Source organism: Gracilinanus agilis, chromosome 6 (genome assembly GCF_016433145.1).
Source record: "Gracilinanus agilis isolate LMUSP501 chromosome 6, AgileGrace, whole genome shotgun sequence".
NCBI lineage: Eukaryota > Metazoa > Chordata > Mammalia > Didelphimorphia > Didelphidae > Gracilinanus > Gracilinanus agilis.
Genome location: NC_058135.1, coordinates 198371412 through 198392131, shown reverse-complemented (window position 1 = coordinate 198392131; position 20720 = coordinate 198371412). Strand labels below are relative to the sequence as shown.

Genomic DNA, 20720 nt, shown 5'->3' with positions numbered 1-20720 from the left:
TGATCATTATACAATATTTCTGTTGTATGTATTTTTCTTCTAATTCTGCTCACTTCCCTTTGTATCAGTTCATATAAGTCTTTCTAAGTTTTTCTGACCTAATCTTCTTCATCATTTCTTATGATATAATATAATATCCCTTTATAACCATATGCCCAACTTGTTCATGCATTCTCCAAATGATGGATACTCCCTCAAATGGCAGTTCTTTGCCTCCACAAAGAGAGCTGCTAAAAATATTTTTGTCCAAGTAGGACTTTTGGATCTCTTTGGAATAGAGTCAATAGTAGTATTGCTGGGTTAAAGGGTAGGCAGAATTTTATCATTCTTTGAGTGTAATTCCATATTACTCTCCAGAATGGTTGTATCCACTTTCAGTTCCATCAGCAATGTATTAATGTCTCAGTTTTCCCACATCTCCACCAACATTTATCATTTTCCTTTTTGGTCACATTAGCTAATCTGATGGGTATGAGGTGGTATCTCAGAATTGTTTTAATTTGCATTTCTCTAATAAAGAGCAACTTGGAACATTTTTTCATATGTCTATACTTTTAATTTCTTCATTTGAGAATTGCATGTTCATATTCTTTGAACATTACTTAATTGTGGACTGCTTTATATTCTTATAAATCTGACCCATTTCTCTATATATTTGAGAAATAAGGCCTTTGTCAGAGACACTTGTTATAAATTTTCCCCCTAATTTCTTGTTTCCCTTCTAATCTTCATTGCATTGATTTTATTTGTGCAAAATTCTTTTAATTTAATGTAACTAAATTATCTATTTCATTTTTATAATGTTCTCTATGTTTTGTTTTATCACAAATTATTCTCTTTTCTGTAAATCTGATAGGTAAACTTTACTTTATTTCTAATCCAAGTATCCATTTTGACTTTATCTTGGTGTGTGGTGTGAGTTGTTACTCTATGCTAAATTTCTGCCATATTCTTTTCCAATTTTCCCAGCAGTTTTTGTCAGATAGCGAGTTCTTCCCTTGAATCTTTGGGTTTATTGAAAATTAAGTTACTATGGTCATTAGCTACTGTATGTTGATTTCCTAACCTATTCCATTGATTCACTAACCTATTTCTTAACCAGTACCAAATTGTTTTGATGATTACCACTTTATAGTGTAATTTGAAATCTGGTATGTCTAGGCCTCCTTTTGGCATATTTTTTCATTAATTCCCTTGATATTTTTTACCTTTTCTTCTTCCATATGACTTTTGTAATTATTTTTCTAGCTCTGTCAAATAATGTTTGGTGTTTTGATTTGTACATCACTGAATAGGTAAATTTATTTAAGTAAGATTGTTATTTTTATTATATTGGCTCAGCATATCCATAAACAATTATTATTTTCCAATCATTTAGGTCTGATTTTATTTGTGTAAAAAGTGTTTTGTAATTGTGTTCATATAGTTGCTGGGTTTATTTTGGTAAGTATACTTCCTAGGTATTTTATGTTATCTATAGTTATTTTAAATGGAATTTCCTTTTCTATTTCTTTCCATTGAATTTCTTTGGTGGTAAATAGAAATGTTGATGATTTATGTGGGTTTATTTTCATACCTGCAACTTCACTAAAGTTGTTAATTTTTTCTATTACTTTTTTGTTGACTCTCTGTAGTCTTCTATGTATACCATAATATCATCTGCAGAGTAATAGTTTTGTTTCCTCATAGTCTCTTCTAAATCCTCCAACTTCTTTTTCTGCCCTTATTGTCATAGTGAATATTTCTAGTACCATATTAAATAGTATTGGTCATAATAGACATCCTTGCTTCACCTCGATCTTCCTGTGAAGGATTCTACTTTGTCCTCATTACAGATGATACTTACTGATGGTTTTAGATGTCCTTTATCATTCTGAAGAAAGCTCCTTTTATTCCAGTGTTTCCTAAAGCTTTTATAAGGAATATTTATTATATTTTGTTAAAAATATTTTCTTCATCCATTGAGATAATCATATGGTTTCTGATGGTTTTCTTATTTATATGAACAATTATGCTTATAGTTTTCCTAATATTGAACCATCCTTTCATCTTTGGTATAAAACCCACCTTGTCATGGTGTCTGATCTTCGTGATATAACAATTAGGACTAGAAGAGATTTTAGAGAAGCAGCTTAAGGCAATGTGTCAAAGCACTGTGTTTTGAATTGTATCTCAGATACACACTAGCTTTGTATTAAAGGGTAAATCATAGCCTTTCTGAGCTGCCATTTCCTCATCTATATGAAGAAGTTAATAACAAAGTTATGAAGAAAATACTTTGGAAATCATAAAGTACAATATATAAATGTCATCTCCAGCACTAAAGATCCTTAATAACACTTGTTGAATTATTGTAATATTTTCCTAACTAGTTTTCCTGCTTCTATCCTCTCCACTTGGACAAACTAATGTTATTTAAGTTATTAGTAAAAACTACTCAAGGTCCTGTTCAAGACTCTTCAAGATCTCCCCATTACCTACTCAATAAAACCAAATCTCATTGGCCTTGCAGTCAGGAATCACTATCACTTAACTCCCTCAAATATGCAAAATAACACAGACCAACTGGACTGATGGCCATCCCTTCTGAATGTCCAGCACTTTCCTAATCAGTTCTTTGGTGTATGACTCTCTCTATTCCTGGAATGCTTTGTTTGCACAGCATTCTGTTGATATCTTACTCACACTTGAAAACCCAGATGAAATGCCACATTCTCCTTGAAGTAGATATTTTTTCCCAACTGGTCTCTCCTTTACTAGACAGTAGTTTTCTTATTTATGTATTATTTCTATTTTTAGTATTGCTAATTATCTATTACATTGAAAGTTCTATTTGGATAATAATAAATAATATTTATCTCTATATTTCCTTTATAGCCTAGTACAATATCTTGTACTTACCAGATTCTTAATAAAGAGTAGTTGAAAATAAATATACTACAGGCATATCTTACCTTTGCAGCTAGCTTATAAACTTTTCAAAGATTGAAACTGTGTATCAAGTTTGATACACAGTTTCTATCTATCTACCTATCTATCTATCTATCTATACATATATATATTTATACACATACACACAAAAAAATGATTATTAGTCCCATGCCTTCCATGTAGCAGGTATCCTATAAATATTTGTAAATTTGTGAATATTTTTATATGTCACACTCAAATAAAAATCTATACCAAAATAATTTATTTTATCATTTTGTAAAATGCTTTGATTGGAGCATTAAAATTTAAGCTGGGTTTACAAAAATTGAATTTCTTGGTAATAAGGAAAAAAACAAATAGGCGATTACTTGGCAAAGTTATATATTCCTCCAACAGAATTTAAACCGTTCTCTGGCTTTTTTCTTTAATAGTTTCTGTTATTCATACTTATTCATCCTGTTTCAGTTAAGGGTACCACTATTCTAGTTGCTCACATTTATAATCTTAGTCATCCTTGATTTTCTTCTCTCCTTCTAACTCCATATCCTGTCAGTAGATACGTTTTATTAATTATCTTTACATAATACAAGAACCTCAGGAATATGCTGAAAGTCAAGAGAGGAATAAATTCATAGAATCATAAGAAATTAGAACAGAAAAGAATTTTTCATACCTTCTACTTCAACCTCTTAGGACATATAGAAATTCTGTTTATAATATCCTTTAAAAAACAAAAAACAAACCTTGCCTTATATCTTAGAAGCAATACTATGTATTGGTTCCAAGGTAGAAGAGTGGTAAACCTAGGCACTGGGGATTAGGTGATTTGTCCAAGGTCACATAACTAAGAATATGATCTTAGAACTTCCATCTCTATTCCTGGCTCTCAATCCATTGAGCTACCTATCTGCCCCCTACAATATCCTTTTGAAGTCATAGGATCTTAACTCTTTTTTTAAAATATCACAGACCCCTTCAGAGTCTGGTAAAACCTATAGTCTACTTCTCACAATAATGTTTTAAATAATTTAAGGAAATACTACATTTTAGTTAGACATTAGTGAAGGTAGGGATGCTATTTTCCCCATATGAGTTCACCCAAAATTTAACTGTTGATCTTCTTCTAGATTTAGAAAATTCGCTTGCTGAGTAACCTATTCTGTTTTGGACAGTTAGAACTGATATTTATTTATATATAAAACTACAATCTCTTTCTCTCAATTTCTACTTCTTCATTGTAGTGCTGTCCTTTAGAGACACACAAAATAAATCTAATCACTTTCTTATGTGACTATCCATTAAGTATATGAGAACAGCTTTCCTCTCTTTCTTGAATCTTCTATGTTCTTGATTAGTTTATATTAATGAAAATTTTAATTAATTAGTTTTAGGTACATAAAGCATTATTGCTTTCAAGTACTTATAGTAATGACTGACTTGGAAAAAGCTGCCAGGACTCTATCCAAGTGTTATTAATATTTAGTTCAGTTACTTTTTATTTCATCTTTTTGTTCTGACATTGTCACTTAAAAAGCATATCCTATTCCTGTTTTAATAACCCATATTGAAAAATGTTAAGACTTTCAAACTACTTTCCTCACCACAACCCCTGTAGGTAGGCTATGGAAGCATTATTGTACCTCTTTAATTTATAAGGAAACAATCCCTCCAAGGTTCAGTACTTTGCCTAGGATCACATAATTCTTAAATGCCTAAGGCATCATTTGAACCCAGGTGTCCTCACTCATAGTCTAATTGTATTAATTTTTTTTTACTCAGCTGTGTCTAATTCTTCATGGCCCTATGGACTCTAGCATACCAGGTTCTTCTCTCTTCCACTTTCTTTCAAAATCAGCACAAGTTGTCTGAATGAATGTCTTTTGTATTGACTGATTTTGATCACCTTGCTCTACAAGGAACTTTCTTTTTCTTTTTTTTTCTTTTTAAGTTTTTATTTTGAATATTTTCCCCTCTCCCCCAAGACTCCCTAACCCCCTTTAGCTGATGCGCAATTCCATTGGGTTTTACATGTATCATTGATCAAGATCTAATTCCATATTATTGATTGTTGGACTAGAGTTATCATTTACTGTCTACATCCCCAATAATATCCCCATTAGCCCATGTGTTCAAACAGTTGTTTTTCTTCTGTGTTTCTCCTCCCACAGTTCTTCCTCTGAATGTGGCTAATTTTCTTTCTCATAAGTCCCTCAGCCTTGCTCTGGATCCTACAAGGAACTATCAAAAGTCTTCTCCAGCACCATAACCCAAAAGCATTAGTCCTGTGGGACTCAGCTTTCCTTGTAGTCCAACTATTACAACCATGCATTGCTAATGGAAAAAACCATTGCATTGACTCTACAGACCTTTGATGGTACACCTTGTTATGCTTTTCTGTCCCTAGTGTATTATTTAACTATGCCATTATATTACTTCACATAAAGATTGAAAAACTTCAGATGAGCTCATGTAGAAACATGTGCCTTAATAATAATAATAGACTTCATAGGATAAGAATGATTTTTTACTAATCTCTCTTTTGGTCTAGAAGAGCTATTTTACTTTATTCAAATGGAATTTATTTCACAATTAGAATGAAATGTAAATATAGGTATTCTGTGTTTATAGTTACAACAGAATTCTTAAAGGAAGGTTTTAAATCAGTTCATTGTTAATATTTTATGCATAGGCATTGGATTTATTGTCAGCTAGTGCTGTCATGTTCCATTTCCAAGATTACTTAAAGTTCTATGAAAATTTAATCGCACTGCATAGGTTTAATCTGTTTTTCCCCTTCTTCAAAGATTAGTTAAACTGAAATGTCTCTCTGTGTGTGTGCCTGTGTGTGTGTGTGTGTGTGTGTGTGTGTGTGTGAGTAGTCTGATAGATAGCTCAATGAAATTGAAGAAACACTAAACATCTAAGCCTGAGAATAACTTGAAATTGAGTTATTTAGCTTCTTAGAAATTTTTAAAGGAATCATTTTATTACCCTGTCTCAGATAAAAAGAAACTATATCTTCTATTGAATTATGGAATTAAGGAATTAGAAAGTACTCCAAGGTCACTGAAGTGCATATTTTTTTCATTCTTTTATTGGAATTTTAAAAATCAACATTAGGTTATTAGATTTTGTGCTTCTTAGGAAAAAAGTAATATATTTTATCATCCTTCTTAATCCATATGATGACCCTTTTTAGATGATAGCCATTCTTTCTGTATTGAAATGGATATTTGATACTGTGGAATTTTTCTGATATTTTTATTTCATAGGATTTTAAAAGTGTTTATATGTTAAAAGCCCTTTCTTATATTTTTCTTTTTGCTTTTGTTTTTAGTGATCTCAGTGAAAATCAGATTCAGGCAATTCCAAGGAAGGCTTTTCGTGGTGCAGTTGATATTAAGAACCTGTAAGTACATTCTTTTTTTTTTTAAAACCCTTAATTTCGGTGTATTGTCTCATAGGTGGAAGAGTGGTAAGGGTGGGCAATGGGGGTCAAGTGACTTGCCCAGGGTCACACAGCTGGGAAGTGGCTGAGGCCGGGTTTGAACCAAGACCTCCTGTCTCTAGGCCTGACTCTCACTCCACTGAGCTATCCAGCTGCCCCCATGTAAGTACATTCTTAAAGAATTGTGTTTTGGGTTTTCTATTTTTATATGGAATTGTTTGAAACCATATTGTAAGTAATATATATTAGAAGTGTCTAAAGAATTCCTCTATATTCTGATAGTTTGGAGAATTGGTAACTGATGATTCTTTGTAATGCAGTTCTTCTACAAGTTCCTAGGAATAATGTACAGTAGAGAAGAGGAGATATTTAATTGTTATTAATTACCAAAATGATTCTTCAAATCAGAAATAATGTTATAAAACCTATAATGTAACTTTTATTAAAAAATGTTGCTAAAGTTGTATTTTCTTCCCTTTTTCTTTCATCCAAGCTTAAAATCCATTTGCTCAGTTGGTTATAGGTATTTATTAGAAAGGGAGAGTATAAAATATTCTTTCTGGCCAGAGTGGATAACGGGTTTCTTTTAAAGATCTTTGTTACCTGGAACTTTCAGTGATCATTTTCATCAAATCCTATATGTTTAAGGAAGAATCCACCTGAGCACATTTACATTTTTGTGAGAATATTTTTTGTACCTTGTTTTTTTTGTATCTTTCATGGGAAAACGAATTAATGCCATGCTTTTTTTTAAAGGCCTTTGTCAGGCTTTTTCTTTGCCTTGATAAATCTTTAATCCAACAGCTTATGTAGAAGTGTTTCCTTTAAGTGCTCAGAGTTCCTGAAGGGTGTACTTTTTTATGGTTTAAGATAACTCAGTGACAAACCAAGTATTTCTAAATGGATATCTTTTAAAAAATTTAAAGACTTTGTTATACCATAAAAGTGATTTTGTTTTATCTCTAGTAGATGTTAGAAAGTAAAAAGAAATATTCCTAGATTTTAACAGCATTTTGGAGAATAAATAGAAAATATATTTTAAAAAATCTTCTTTGAGAATATACCAAGGCTAATTTTTTTCTTATCTGATTTTAAAATTATATTATATTTGCAATCTATTTTTAAAGAATTAAGTAATAGGAAAAATTTCCATGAAGCACAATTGTCTTCTTTTTCTTCAATTCAGAAAATGAAGTATGCTTTTTAAAATAAAATATCTATTTCTGGTTCTGCTTTTAATAAAAATATATTTATCAACTATTAAAGAGTTTGAAAAATAGTTTTATTTTTAATTCAACCCTGTTAAATAGGTAATGAAAGTATTATTACCCCTTTTACAGAAAAGCAAACTTACCTTTTATAATATAGTTAAGAGGTATTGGAAATGAGCATCAAGCCTCAGTCTTCAGATTCTTTTTCTGAATTTTGTGATCTTAGTTTGAGGGCCAGTGGGCAATCCATTATAACACCTTGACACTCATTGGTATTCATGAGGACCTAGTTCCTAGGCTTCTTTCACCATATGGGCACAAGTATATATTCTAATTTTTTAAAAACTGAAAACATAGGTTCAAAGTATGTTGAAGATGTTTAGAACTTTGGACCTATTGCCTATTCTATCTCTCCTGTTCCACTTATTCCATCTTCCTGTGTATTTTTGGTATTTATTCATTTTTCTAATCCCTCCCCCTATTGTTCACTCTTAAAGGGAAGATGTTAAATCTAAATCATTTTAGTATCTCCTATAGCACCCAACACAATGTCTTAGTCAATTCAGGCATCCAATAAATATTTGTTGAATCCAATGGCATGTAATGTTAAAGGGAGAAAATATGTTATATAGTAGCCTTTGTTGAGTTGATAGAGGAAAAAAATGGGTCAATGCAAGATGGGACATATTTGAATTTTAAACAAATTGGGTAATTTCCTGGTCCTAATACAAACTTGGGGTAGTAATTTACTCTGAGTAGCAGTGTTTTAATCTGTGAAATATGGGTTATGATACTTGTACTTGCATTAATTACATCATAGTGGATATTTTGAAGAAAAGTCTTTGTAAATATCATCAATTTAAATGTGAATTATTTTAGTTATAAACACTACCGTCATCTTAGTGTTTCTTAAAAAGTAAGCAAATGAAAGGGGAAATATTCTTTACAAAGAAATTGACAATTGCATATATAAAAATGGTGAGTATTACAATACTTTGGAGAAAGTCTGAGAGATATGATGCAGAAAACTTCTATTATATATCTCATATAATTTTATATTATTACACATAGATAAATAATACGTATTTTATATATAATCTATTATATATCAACCTCGAATGGGATATACACATATATGTAAGTGTGTGTATATATGCATGTATGTATAATTATGTATATGACTACATATACATATGTCTATAAATATATTATATACATATGTCATATGTAAAATACATACACATAAATACATGAGACATACATTATTATTTGGGAAATAGTCATCAGAAACTATGATGGAGTATGCATGGAAAGCTGATTGAACTCTTTAGTAATTACTGCTGAATCATCTAAAATCAATGAATGCAAAGTATTGGGATGCGCAAAGAAGAGTAATACAACCTCTGCTCTCAAGGAACTTGAATTCTATGGGAGGTTTCATTTTCCTGCCTATTCTTGCAATGGGTTAGTAGTTGGTATTGTGAAAGTAGGGATGGTGAGACCTTTCTCTTTATGGGTTGTTTTTAAAAATGGATGCTTGACTAGAAAGAGGACCTGGTTTGAAGGACCCTGTTATTCTTGGAGCTCTTGATCTTTGGGTCCCAGCTATCTCCATCAGGGTCTGAATTGTTGTTTAGTTATTTCAGTTCTGTCTGATTCTTTCTAACCCTATTTTGGGATTTGTTGGTCAAAGTGTAGGAGGGGTTTCCCATTTCCTTTTCCAGCTTATTCTAAAGATGATGAAACTGAGGTCATCAGAGTTCAGTGGTTTGCCCAAGGTGACATAACTAATAATGTCTAAAACTGGACTTAACTCAGGTCTTCTTGATTCTAGGACTAGCACTCTATCTACTGGACCACCTTAGTTGTCTGGGATCTGAAAGGAGATGACAAGGATGGAAGGTCCATTTTTTTAAAAAACCCTTACCTTCCATCTTAGAATCAATATTGCTTTTTAGTTCCAAGGCAGAAGAATGGTAAGGGCTAGGCAATGAGGATTAAGTGATTTACCCAGGGTCACACAAGTGTCTGAGACTAGATTTGAACCTTGGACCTCCCATCTTTAAGTCCAGCTCTCAATCCACTGAGCTAGCCAGCTGCCCCCATGTTCCATTTTTCCACAGGGGTTTATATTTAGTCACTCAGTAATTATATCCACGAGGTTTTTCTGGCACTCTAGAATGTAGAATATCAAAAATATCTATTTTTGTTTCTCTACCTTGTACATAAAATCTCTATTAGCAATATTTATTCACATAAAAATAAGCAAAATATAGCAGTTCCCTATTGTAACCATCTCTCCATTATTATTGTCCCATCTATGCTAAGCAATGATCCTATCCCTTCTTGGAGCTTGCCCTTTCCCTCACAATTATTTTGTGCTATTACTTTTTCTTTTAAGTAACTTAAAAGATTTATCTGTATTATAAAATATATAATCAGGTGAATTCTATTTAGTAGGATGTCAATAAATGCCTAAACCAAAATTTGCCCACATTCTGAAGATTACCCTCTAGCCTAATAAATATGAACAAATCATTCTTTAAACTAGATTACACTTTTTTATTTCATTTTTATTCTTTCTCTTAAGAAACAAAACATGCAAAAATTTAACTTCCAGAATAAACAAATTAATAAGATATTTCAAATTATAAATGTATTATTTGTTTATAATAGGAGGTATTACCAGTTTTTAATTAATTATGTTATTATAGTTACTTAATAAAATTATTAATAAAAATTTCAATATTGCATAAAATGAGGGGCATGTGTATTTAAGTTCACTTAAATTCTATATAGCTTCAGACTTAAGTAATAATGGATATCTCCTCTGAAATAACACTTTATGCTGTGGCTTAATCATGACCTCATCATGTGGCTACCCCTTGCATGAGTTCCATTGATACATTTGCCATTCTGTAAACCATCTATAGATAAACTGGAAGTCTTTTACTCTTTTCATGGATGCTTTTGCAATATCTGGTTATCACTTCTTGATGACAACTTTTTCATTATTACTTACATAGAACTCATTTTTGGTAACATGTTGCAAAATGATTAACCATTTTATAATGTCTGAGATTCTGTTTGTTTTTGATTCCCAATGGTATAGTACCATTGGAGAATATTGATGTTTTTGAAGTTATGTTTGTAACATGCTGAATTTATTATATGCTTATGACTAAGTGTATGTAATGTGATATAAAATCCTTTATTTTTCTTTTATGCTTTGCATATGGAAATCTTCATGTTTTCTAGTACTGGTCAAGTTTGGAATAAAAAAATTTAAAAGATACATTTGAATGTTGAAAACAAAGTAAATTTCCTAAATGTGACTTAGTGAGGTCTTCTATTGAATTCTTAACCAAAATCATTGTCTATCTGCCATGGCTTTCTACATGTATGTACTGATCAGTTAACTAAATGGTCTGCCCAATTATCTTGCACTCCTTTTTGTGCTATGTGGATTACTCAGACTTTGGATATCATACTGGAGAGTCCATAGAAATCCAAGACCCAACATAATCAGCATAATGTCACATGGAGAACTATCTTACAAGTATCCTTGTTCCATTTGGCTATTATCAGAACATTTTCCATGACTATGGGAAATAATTTTTGGAGCATTTGTCTCCTTCTTAAGTGCCATATTTGGTACTGATAATCAGAGCATCATTAGACAAATTAGTTAAACTGATTAATGGGCTATACAATTTTAGTATATGATTTAGTATCAGGTGCCTTTTTCAAAGAAAACCTTGAGGACTTTGTTTTGTTCTAGTTAATCTCTTTTTTTTGTTTTTCATAATAGATAAGTAATAGACACAGTAGATTCAAAGACATGCTTTACGAGTGTAGCCACACACCATGTAAGGAGGATTACCATTGACTTTAACTTTGGAAAAGTGAAGGATAAAAGGAAAAGAGAAGTAGTAATGCTCTCCCTCTGTATGTACCAGCAGACTCACCCCAATCTTTATTTGTGTTGATGAGTAATATATTTTATTTTGAAATATTTCAAATACCAGTGATGACACACAGAGTGCTCTCTGTGGGCATGTGGCCTCTGTCCCTTTTCCCCAACCCCAGTTCATTACTAGAAAGACAGAGGGACTTGGGCAGAGCTGCTCCCTTCCCCTTCCCCACTGTTCCTGATGATATTATTTCATATCACCCACCTCTTTGCCCAGCAGCCCAATGGGAGGGCATGGAAATAAGGTGGGTAGCTCATAGGTGGCAGAGCTGGAGGGGAGCAGAACTCTGAGGCCATCCCCACCCCTTCTCTACACTCACTAAAGACATTCTTCACTTCACTTGCCCCTCTGCCCAACAACCCAATGGGAGTGTTTTCTCCCTCCCCTGTGTGGGATAAGGGAGGGCATCTGGCACTTGGTTTGGGGGAGGGGCATGGCACTCAGTCTGGGGGGATGGGGTAGGGGTAGTGCCTGGCACTCCATCTCTAAAAGGTTTACCATTCCTGCTATAGACAATCCTCTAGATTCTACCAGTTTAATATTTTTGAAGAATAATATATAATTTTTACAAAAAAATTATGAGGACAAGAGAAGCAGAATAGATACAAATCAGTTGCTACTGACATCTTCTTTGGCTTTCCTTTTTAGGATAATAATAACTTCTATGATATCTTCTCTTTTCCATATTAAAGATGCTGATTCTTTCAGTAGATCATAATACAGCATGGTTTTCAACCTTCTCACAACCATGTTCACTTTTCTCATGGAAATTTTATATTTTCCAATAATAAAATATTTCCCTGATGGCATCATTATACATGAAAATCTTTATTAATGTGCTTAACAATCAATGAGTTGAAGAATTCTTGAGGAAAAAATAAAAGGTGGCAAGTACCAGACAAGTCAAACCACCACCACTGTTTTCTTTCATATATCAAATGAGATAGCCCAAGACCCTGGGCTTAACCCTGGAATTTTAATAGTGCTTCTTAGCCTACTGGCACTTCTTCCATCCCATCCAGGAAAGTCACATAGGGGAATAACCTCTAAGGAAAAGGGGACCATTATTCTTCCTACTACCAATACTGATTGGTAATCAAATACCATTGACAGGCAGACAATTTCAAGCATCCTGGGTTTTGCAGCATCCACCAGACCACTGGCCTTGCTTCAGACCAAGAAACAAAGGAAAATTTATGTGAACTGATGCAAAATGAAGTAAGCACTACCAAGAAAATGAAATACATTATAATAACTATATGAGTGGAAAGACCACAAAAAGCAAAATTGAAAATATGTAAACAAAATGATCAAACTTTGCCCCACATTGATGAGAATTTTAATGTACCTTATTTGCTTCTTTGAAGATGGTGGGTTTTGATACATTGATTAGTTTTGCTGAAATATCTTTTTTCCTTTAAAAAACCACTGTTATAACAGGTAGTTTTCTGGAGGTCAGAAGGAAAGGGGCATATATGCAAAATAAGAAGTAAAAGAGCAAAAGATATTAATAAAGTTAAACAATCAAGTAAAAAAAGTCAGGCCACCAGTTAACAAAACTAAAAAGAAAAGTAAGAATAGAGGTGGCATATGCCATTTTGTTTAAGGCACTCACATTATACCACCTTAATTAGTTTTTTCCCTCATTCCTCAAGAGAGACAATGTAGGATGCAAAATCCAAAACCCTATAGAAAGTCATTGCCTTCTAGACCACTGATGCTTCTTCTAGTAAAGAGCCCATAGTCATTATAGAAAGGAGCAGCCTTTCTGGAGTTAGGACCTGGAATATGTCTCTATAGAAGATACACTTACACTTCTTCAGAAGCCCTGGCTACTTAAGACCCAAAAAATAAAAATCCTATCACCAAAGTCCTTGGTGCCATCAGACAGTTTAATGTCAGATTTTCAGTAAAAAAAATTAAACTAAATAAGATGCATTATCATCTGCTTTCCTGCTGCATTAAACCATTCTAAATGATTTACAGGTGAGTTGTATAGAAATATATATATATATGTAAAAACACACAGTATCTCTGCCTGCCTGTCTATCATTTCTCTCTGTTAACATATGACCTCCTTCCGAGCAGAAACTATCTGATCTTTACTGTCAGCATCCCCAGTATTTAACTAAATCTTTGCACATAGTAAGTACTCAATAATTGCTCCTCAAATTAATTTTTGTTTGTTCTAATAAGTATTGACCAATATTCTGTCCTCAGATAATTTTATGATTAGCTCAGCTCTTTTATGACATCAGAAAGGTAAATCTCTTATGCATAATCTAATGTTGATAGTTGTCAGTGATCCCAGTCCTTCTGACAAAGTCTTAGCTCCTGTGAAGTGTATGTTCAGCTTCCTGATTGGGGATCAGAGGAGAAAAAGAGATAAATTCCAGTCAAGAGGCTGATGCCTCTTTCACAATACCTTTGTCAACAGCCCATAAGATGACAACCAAGGGCTTCCTGGTGATATAAAATTCTTTGATGAGCCACAAATCAATCTAGAGGGTGTGGTTCTGATTTTGAACACTAGCCATTCAAAGTTATGAAGAAACTGAGACCTATAGACATAAAATAATTTCTCCAAGCTAACTCAAGTGACATTTTGTTACAAATATTATTCCTTATGCAAAGGTCAGAGCTTTATAAGGCCCTTTTAATATTGAGAAAGTTGTTTGCTTAGAGTTGGAATGAACTTAGTTATCCTTCAGTAGCAAGGGATAAAAAGGCTTCAGAAATCACAAAGTTTCCAGAAGAGTAACACTTCATATGGGGAGTTTACCCATGGTCCCACGATTTCCTTGCTAACTCTACCTCCTTTCTCACTCTCTTTTTTTTAAAGTTTTGACATCTTACTCAATCCAAATGACTATATATCCTATGCTATTATATTATTCTGAGTAGAAGTTAGGAGATTATTTTCTTTCTTGGCAAAGGAAGTTTTATAAAATTATTATCAAGATTTTGAGTCTCCTTAATATAAATTATGTGTCTTTAAAAAAATCCAACCATATCTTGTCCCTTTTTTAAAAGATCTAGTATTGGAACTCATTCACTCTTCCTTGACCAATTATCTTCTATACTTTGCAAACATTTTAATTACCTTTAGTAGTTCCTTTTAAGGATGAATGAAATTTCTAACATGTCTTATTAACCCCCCATGTTATTTCTGAGTTGCATACAGATATATACACAAATTAAATGGCCAGCAATTTTAAGCTTATTATCATATGATTGCCTAATGAAATAAGTACTGTTTACCTCTGAGAAATATGGGCTTATTCACTGAGTATTTATTTAACATTTTGAAATCCAGTCAATTCTGTCTGTATAATGTGTAATGCATACATCCTCTACTTTGCCTCCCTTCTACCATCATTCTAGCCAATTTTTACCTCTTGTTGAGCACAGACCAGTTTAATATATTTAAACAGAGCAGGAGGATTGAAATATCTTAGCAATATCATGGAAAGGAGGCTTATTTTAAAAGATGCCTCTCACTGAACACAATAAAACAATAATGTATAATGCTCAAGCATGAATGACTTAACTATTATCAATAAAACTAAGTTCCAAGACAACTATAAGAGATTCATGACAAAAAAGAGGATATCCACCACCATAGAAGTAACAGATGGAGACCAAATGCAAGTTGAAATAAGCCATTCTTTACTTTATTTCTTCCATGATTTTTTTCCTAGTGTAAGTAATGTGTCTTCTTTCATAACATGACAAAAATGAAAATATGTATTATATGATAGCATATGTACCATCTATATCATATTGCCTGCCTTCTTAGGGAGGAGGAAGAAAGGGAAAGCAGAGAGAAAAAAGGGTTGAATAATATCAGAAAATGAATATTAAGAAATTGCATTGACATGTAATCTGGAGAAAATTATTTTAAAATGCCTCCAAAGTATCAGAAGAAGGAAAAGTGAAATGAGAATTTGAAGGAATCGATTTGGTGTGGGGGATTATGGGAAGAGAATAAAAATGGAGGGACTCATTGGAAAAAGTACCATTATTATAGAATTAGAGAACTTAGATTCTGATCTTATCTCTGTTATTATCAGTGTGATTTAGGTTAAGTCACTAAAACTCTATTTGCAACCTGAGGGTATAGATGTCCCCTAAAATACCTTCCAATTCTATACATATGATGTTTTTATCAGAGATAATTCCTAGTCCTCCTATTCCCTGAATCTTTCATCTAGTTTCATCTTCTTAAATGAAACCTTCCACACCTGGTAAGGGACAACAACTTTAGAACTTCTACTGCAAGTAATATTGTGGCACCTGAGAAAGATTCAAATGAAGAGAGAAGATTAAGGGAAACTTTCAAAGCAGAATCAAGCTACTTTCCCCTTTATCTAAAGTCCCATGGAACCATACACCTATGCATGGAAACCGGTATCATGACTTTCCCAAGTCTGGTGTAGTGCCAGATTCTCTGGATGAACTTGGATAAAACAGGGGCAGGCAAAGGTCTTCTTTCTTTTCATGACTAGCCACCCTCCCCAAACCATCCCCACTTCAATTTACTAATCCACAAAAGAGTAGTAAAAGGATACTGAAAAGATCTGGAAAGCTGAGTTACAAATTGTATCTCATAAAACCGAAGTATTCCAGAATCTTTATATTTCTTCCTCAGAGTGAGCCTAACCGTGTATTTGTAGCAGATTGCTGCTGGACTAATCATTGAGACACTGGTTTCATCATGTCACTCCTTTGTTTGAAAACCTCCAATGTCTTTGATGAAATGTTCTCTCTCTCGATTCTTACAACTGTGTATAGTGCAATCTGAATAGAAATCCTAGGTGCAATCCAAATGGAGACCCAAAGTGCTCCCAAAGCATGCCAGTTTTATTAGCTATGACCCTAAGTATTTAACCGGAGCAAGAATGTAAGAGAGGTTGATCAGGTCAATCCTTTATTAATTTTGATAAGTTGAATAAAATTGTTAAAATTATAGAATGTAGGGTTTTGTTTAGAGCCACCTCCCTAGCCATGACCCCTGGTGCTTATTGAGACATTATAGGGAATTCCTGATGATTGCTTCACTGAAACTTAGGACGACAGATTCTTGTTGCATGAACTATAAAATTGAACTCACAGACACTCACTAGGATGATCTCTAGGATTCCTCTTTCCCTTTTCTCCTTTGAAACTACATCTGTGTATGAAGTACAGAAAGAAGCTTTGTAAGACAACAACTCTAAAATTGGAGCAGACATTAGGACTCATTTAGTTCAATCCTTAAATGAGGAAACCAAGATTCAGAGGGGTTAAGTGACTTTTTCAAGGTAGCATAATTACTAAGGGGCAGAATCAGCAACCAAATTCAGGACTCTGTGACTTTAAATGACACATTCTTTCTTTGCTTGTAGAATATATGCATTTCTGTACCCAGAGGCAAAAGAGAATAGGTTTCCAACCATTGTTTCTAGGCCATCTTCTTCCTTCTCCAAATCCATTTTCCTATAGCTCCAGAAATACTATAGTATTATTGGAGAATATGACCCAGGCAGTGACATGTGGAGGAAGAGTAGAAGGATAGCGTCCTGTTTTCTCTCCAGTGCAGGTAGCCCCCAGGTTGCCACCCCACAAGATCCAGTGATTTCCTTCAACCTTCCCTATACTACCTGGCCTGGGAATTTGAATCAAAAGGTTATCAGTCTTAGTGAGAGGAGGTGTGGAGAAGGGAATGGTGACCTCTGCATACATTCAAGACTAACCACTGCCTTTCCTCCATAAAACTTATTAATTTGTAAAATGTGAATAATAATTCTTACACTACCAACCATAAGGAATGGTTAAAGAGGGAAATCCTTTCCATATTCTAAGGGCAAACTTGATTTTTCATATCCTTAGCTGATGTCATAGAAACAAACACAGATAAAAAAGGTAAATGATTTATATATGTAACTGCAAATGTTCCCATATGTATACTTAAGATAAATCTTAGAAATGATGGTCTTTTTTTGGTTTGTTTTTCTTTTTAAACATTTTGTGCCATGGGTCCCTTTGGCCATTAGGTGGGACCTATTCTAATTCTATTTTAAATGCACAAAATATGATAATTTCAAAGGAAACCAATTGTTTTATTAATGTTACTAATAATAATAATAGTGAATATTTCAATAATGTTAAAAGTTTGTAAAGCCTTTACATGTTATTTCATTTACTGAAATAAAAATGTAAATTTTTCCTATCCAAGTTTACTGACTCGTTAAAATCTGTGAACCCTAGGTTAAGAAACCCTAATCAAAACCATTCATTTGAAAGAAATTGAGGGGATGAGTGGTGACTTAACTCATCTAATATTATGCAGCTCTTTTGACTCATAATACTAAGGTTCTAGTCTTTTTTTCCCCTCTTATGCCTAATCATTCTAATCTCAAGCATCCTTGCAAGTTTAGTATCCCACTCTGCTTGTCCTTTGGTTTCTTTTAGTGGCCGTCACATTCTACATTGAATTCTTAGCAGGAGCAAGATCTTATACGTGGCATATGCTCAATAAGTGTTCTAGGTGGATACATATGGATGAATTATCAAATATTGTTGAGGTAGATAATGTCTTAGAATGTTTATGAGAGTCAGAAAATTTTATCTCATCATTACTAAGAGGTAAGTGGAAATTGGTAGAAACAAATGACTAGTCCCATGTCATCATTATGATTAGGTAGTGAAATCATTCTGGTTACTCTTACTGCTTCTCTTGTGTGAGTGATTTAAAAATATTCTCATTAAGATGGCATTCTCCTTCAGGATTAGAGTAGATCAGTTTCCTTGGACCTACCTTATGTTCCTTCTTTTTTATAACTTCAGCATTCTTAAGGTTGTGAAAAGCACTAAGGTCTTGGAAATGGGAAGAAAATTTAAATCTCTGTCAATGTATAAGAAGAAGAATACTGGGTTTACTCTGTAGAATTTTAAGGATCTGTGATTTATATAATGATGCAAAGTCCTCGACTATAATTCCAGCTTCTTTACAGTTTACCCAGTGGCTTTGAAAGGCATGTTATTGAGGACCCCAAATTCATCATCCTGAAGTCTATTTGGTGATGAGCCTCTGCACTGAATTCGATTGATCCTTGGATTATAGTTGTGTAGTCAGTCCATAAGAGGATGACTCATATATAGTTTGACTCCTCATTTTAGGGCAGAGTTCATCTTGAATTGTTGAAAGATTTTCCATTAGAGCACAGTCTCTAGGAGGGCCTATCAAATCAGAAATGTTTTAAGTATTATTGTAAACAATGTTTAATTTAAAAATTGATTCCTTGAAGCATATATTCTATATAGAATTCATCAGATTTTTAAATAGGACTCATTTTAAACTACCTTCTTAAGAAAAATGTGTCTCTTTACTTTAAAGATCTCCAGGTAATAAGATACTGTAGTTTCTCTAAGCAAAGAGGGGGAAATGTGGAAGTGAGAGGAGAAGGAAATCATAGACCTTTCCTCAAAAGTTTGTCAATTGATAATAAAAATTCATTCCACTTTGTCCAGATTCTTGTTTCTGTAATTTAAAGCCTCCAGATCACTTTTCATGTCCCCTAATTCATTTAGTACCTGATTTAGAGTATTCTTTATTCCATTCACAGCTCTGTTTATATACCCAGACCTCTCAGTTCCTACATCTGCCAAAAAAATGTTTTAATGTGTAGAACTATTCATCACACACACACACACACACACACACACACACACACACACACACACACATCTCTCCTCCCACCCCCAAAAGTACAGATAAGCAAAGTGAGATTCCAGAAATCTCTAAGGTTTACAAATAACTTCTCAGGGTTGTTGTGAGGATAATATGAAATAATATTTGCTAAAATAATAATATTTGCAAGCCTTAAAGTTCTATATAATTTCTACTTGTTCTTATTATTGTCATTATTATTTTATGTTAGATCTTTGTCATTTGACCATCAATGTAGAATCAGTACCCCTTTTTAAGCCCCAGTTTGCTTACCTGTAAAATGGAGATATTACACTAGCTGCCCCCAAAGATCTCTCCCAAATCTAAATCCATGATCTTTCATATCTGATTTTATGATATGTCAAAAATGTCTTGTACCACATTTAAGAACCAACATGTTTAAATTCAAAGAATCTTATTTGCACTCAAGGATATTCAGTCAGTCAACAAGCATTAATAACTTGTTCATATCCTTTTTTGATGTACAGAGTTAATGAGCAGAACACTAGCTCTCTGAAGGTGGTATTGGTCGTGGTGGGAGGATCCTGTTTGGGTCTGTCAGAGCCACCAGCACTAACAAAGAATAGAAGGGGACACATGACTTTCCACAAAAGAAGTATTTAGAGATGTCATAGATGTGCAGAAATATAGGAGCTTATTGGGGATACTCTCGTTGAACTGTATATTGAATCCCAAACCTTGTATTATTTATGAAGATTGTCTTAGTTTGTTCTGACAGTTGCAAACTGGTTTTAAAGGAGCATCATTGCCAGAGGAATGGGTAAGACTACACTGTATTCATGATATCGCTAAAAGACCATAAAATCTTAGTGATTAAACCTATGGAAATATTTGCATTACTAGTAGTATCCAAAAGGAACAAATATTGTGCAAAATAGACATTGTAAAAGAGAACAACAAGAAAATATTTTTCTCAACAGCCTCAACTTGTGCACATTGAATAGAAGTCATCTGCCTTTCAGTTGTTTCTTGTAGGACAAGATTTGCTTCAGTGCTTTCCCTGATGCTGAATGAAGCTTTTCCTCCGTGTATAGTCTGGATGATTTAAAAGAAGCTGCGTCAGCACTGATTTATACATTGACAGCTAAGGATAATAAGATATGGGCAAACACAAGGCTCACCCTTTTACAGGTTAACCTGCAGGCTGACTGCATTAGGCAAATTTGATGGCATTAAAAGATTTTGCCAATTTGTCTGGAAACAATTTCTCTTTTGTACTGTGTCAAGGGAAACATTTCATGCCATTGTACTAATTTAAATGGCTTTGATAAATTGTGCTAGAGGTTAGAGAATGGTACTATGGATATATTTTAGCACTCTTAAAAAAGGCTATTAACTTAATTGTTAAATGAGATTAATCTGTAAAAAAAAAAAAAAAAAAAAAAAAAAAAACAAGAGAAACTCAAGAATACAAACTTTGGCTT

General features: G+C 33.3%; 1 protein-coding gene across 6 annotated transcripts in view; it reads left to right on the top strand.

Annotated features, from left to right (window-relative positions):
* SLIT2 (slit guidance ligand 2) overlaps positions 1–20720 on the top strand; it is a 383740-nt gene that overhangs the window by 207150 nt on the left and 155870 nt on the right. For all 6 annotated transcript variants that reach the window (XM_044681359.1, XM_044681361.1, XM_044681358.1 and 3 more), the window contains exon 5: positions 6269–6340. In XM_044681359.1, coding sequence (XP_044537294.1) covers positions 6269–6340 — 72 coding nt within the window. The remainder of the gene's footprint in view (positions 1–6268; positions 6341–20720) is intronic.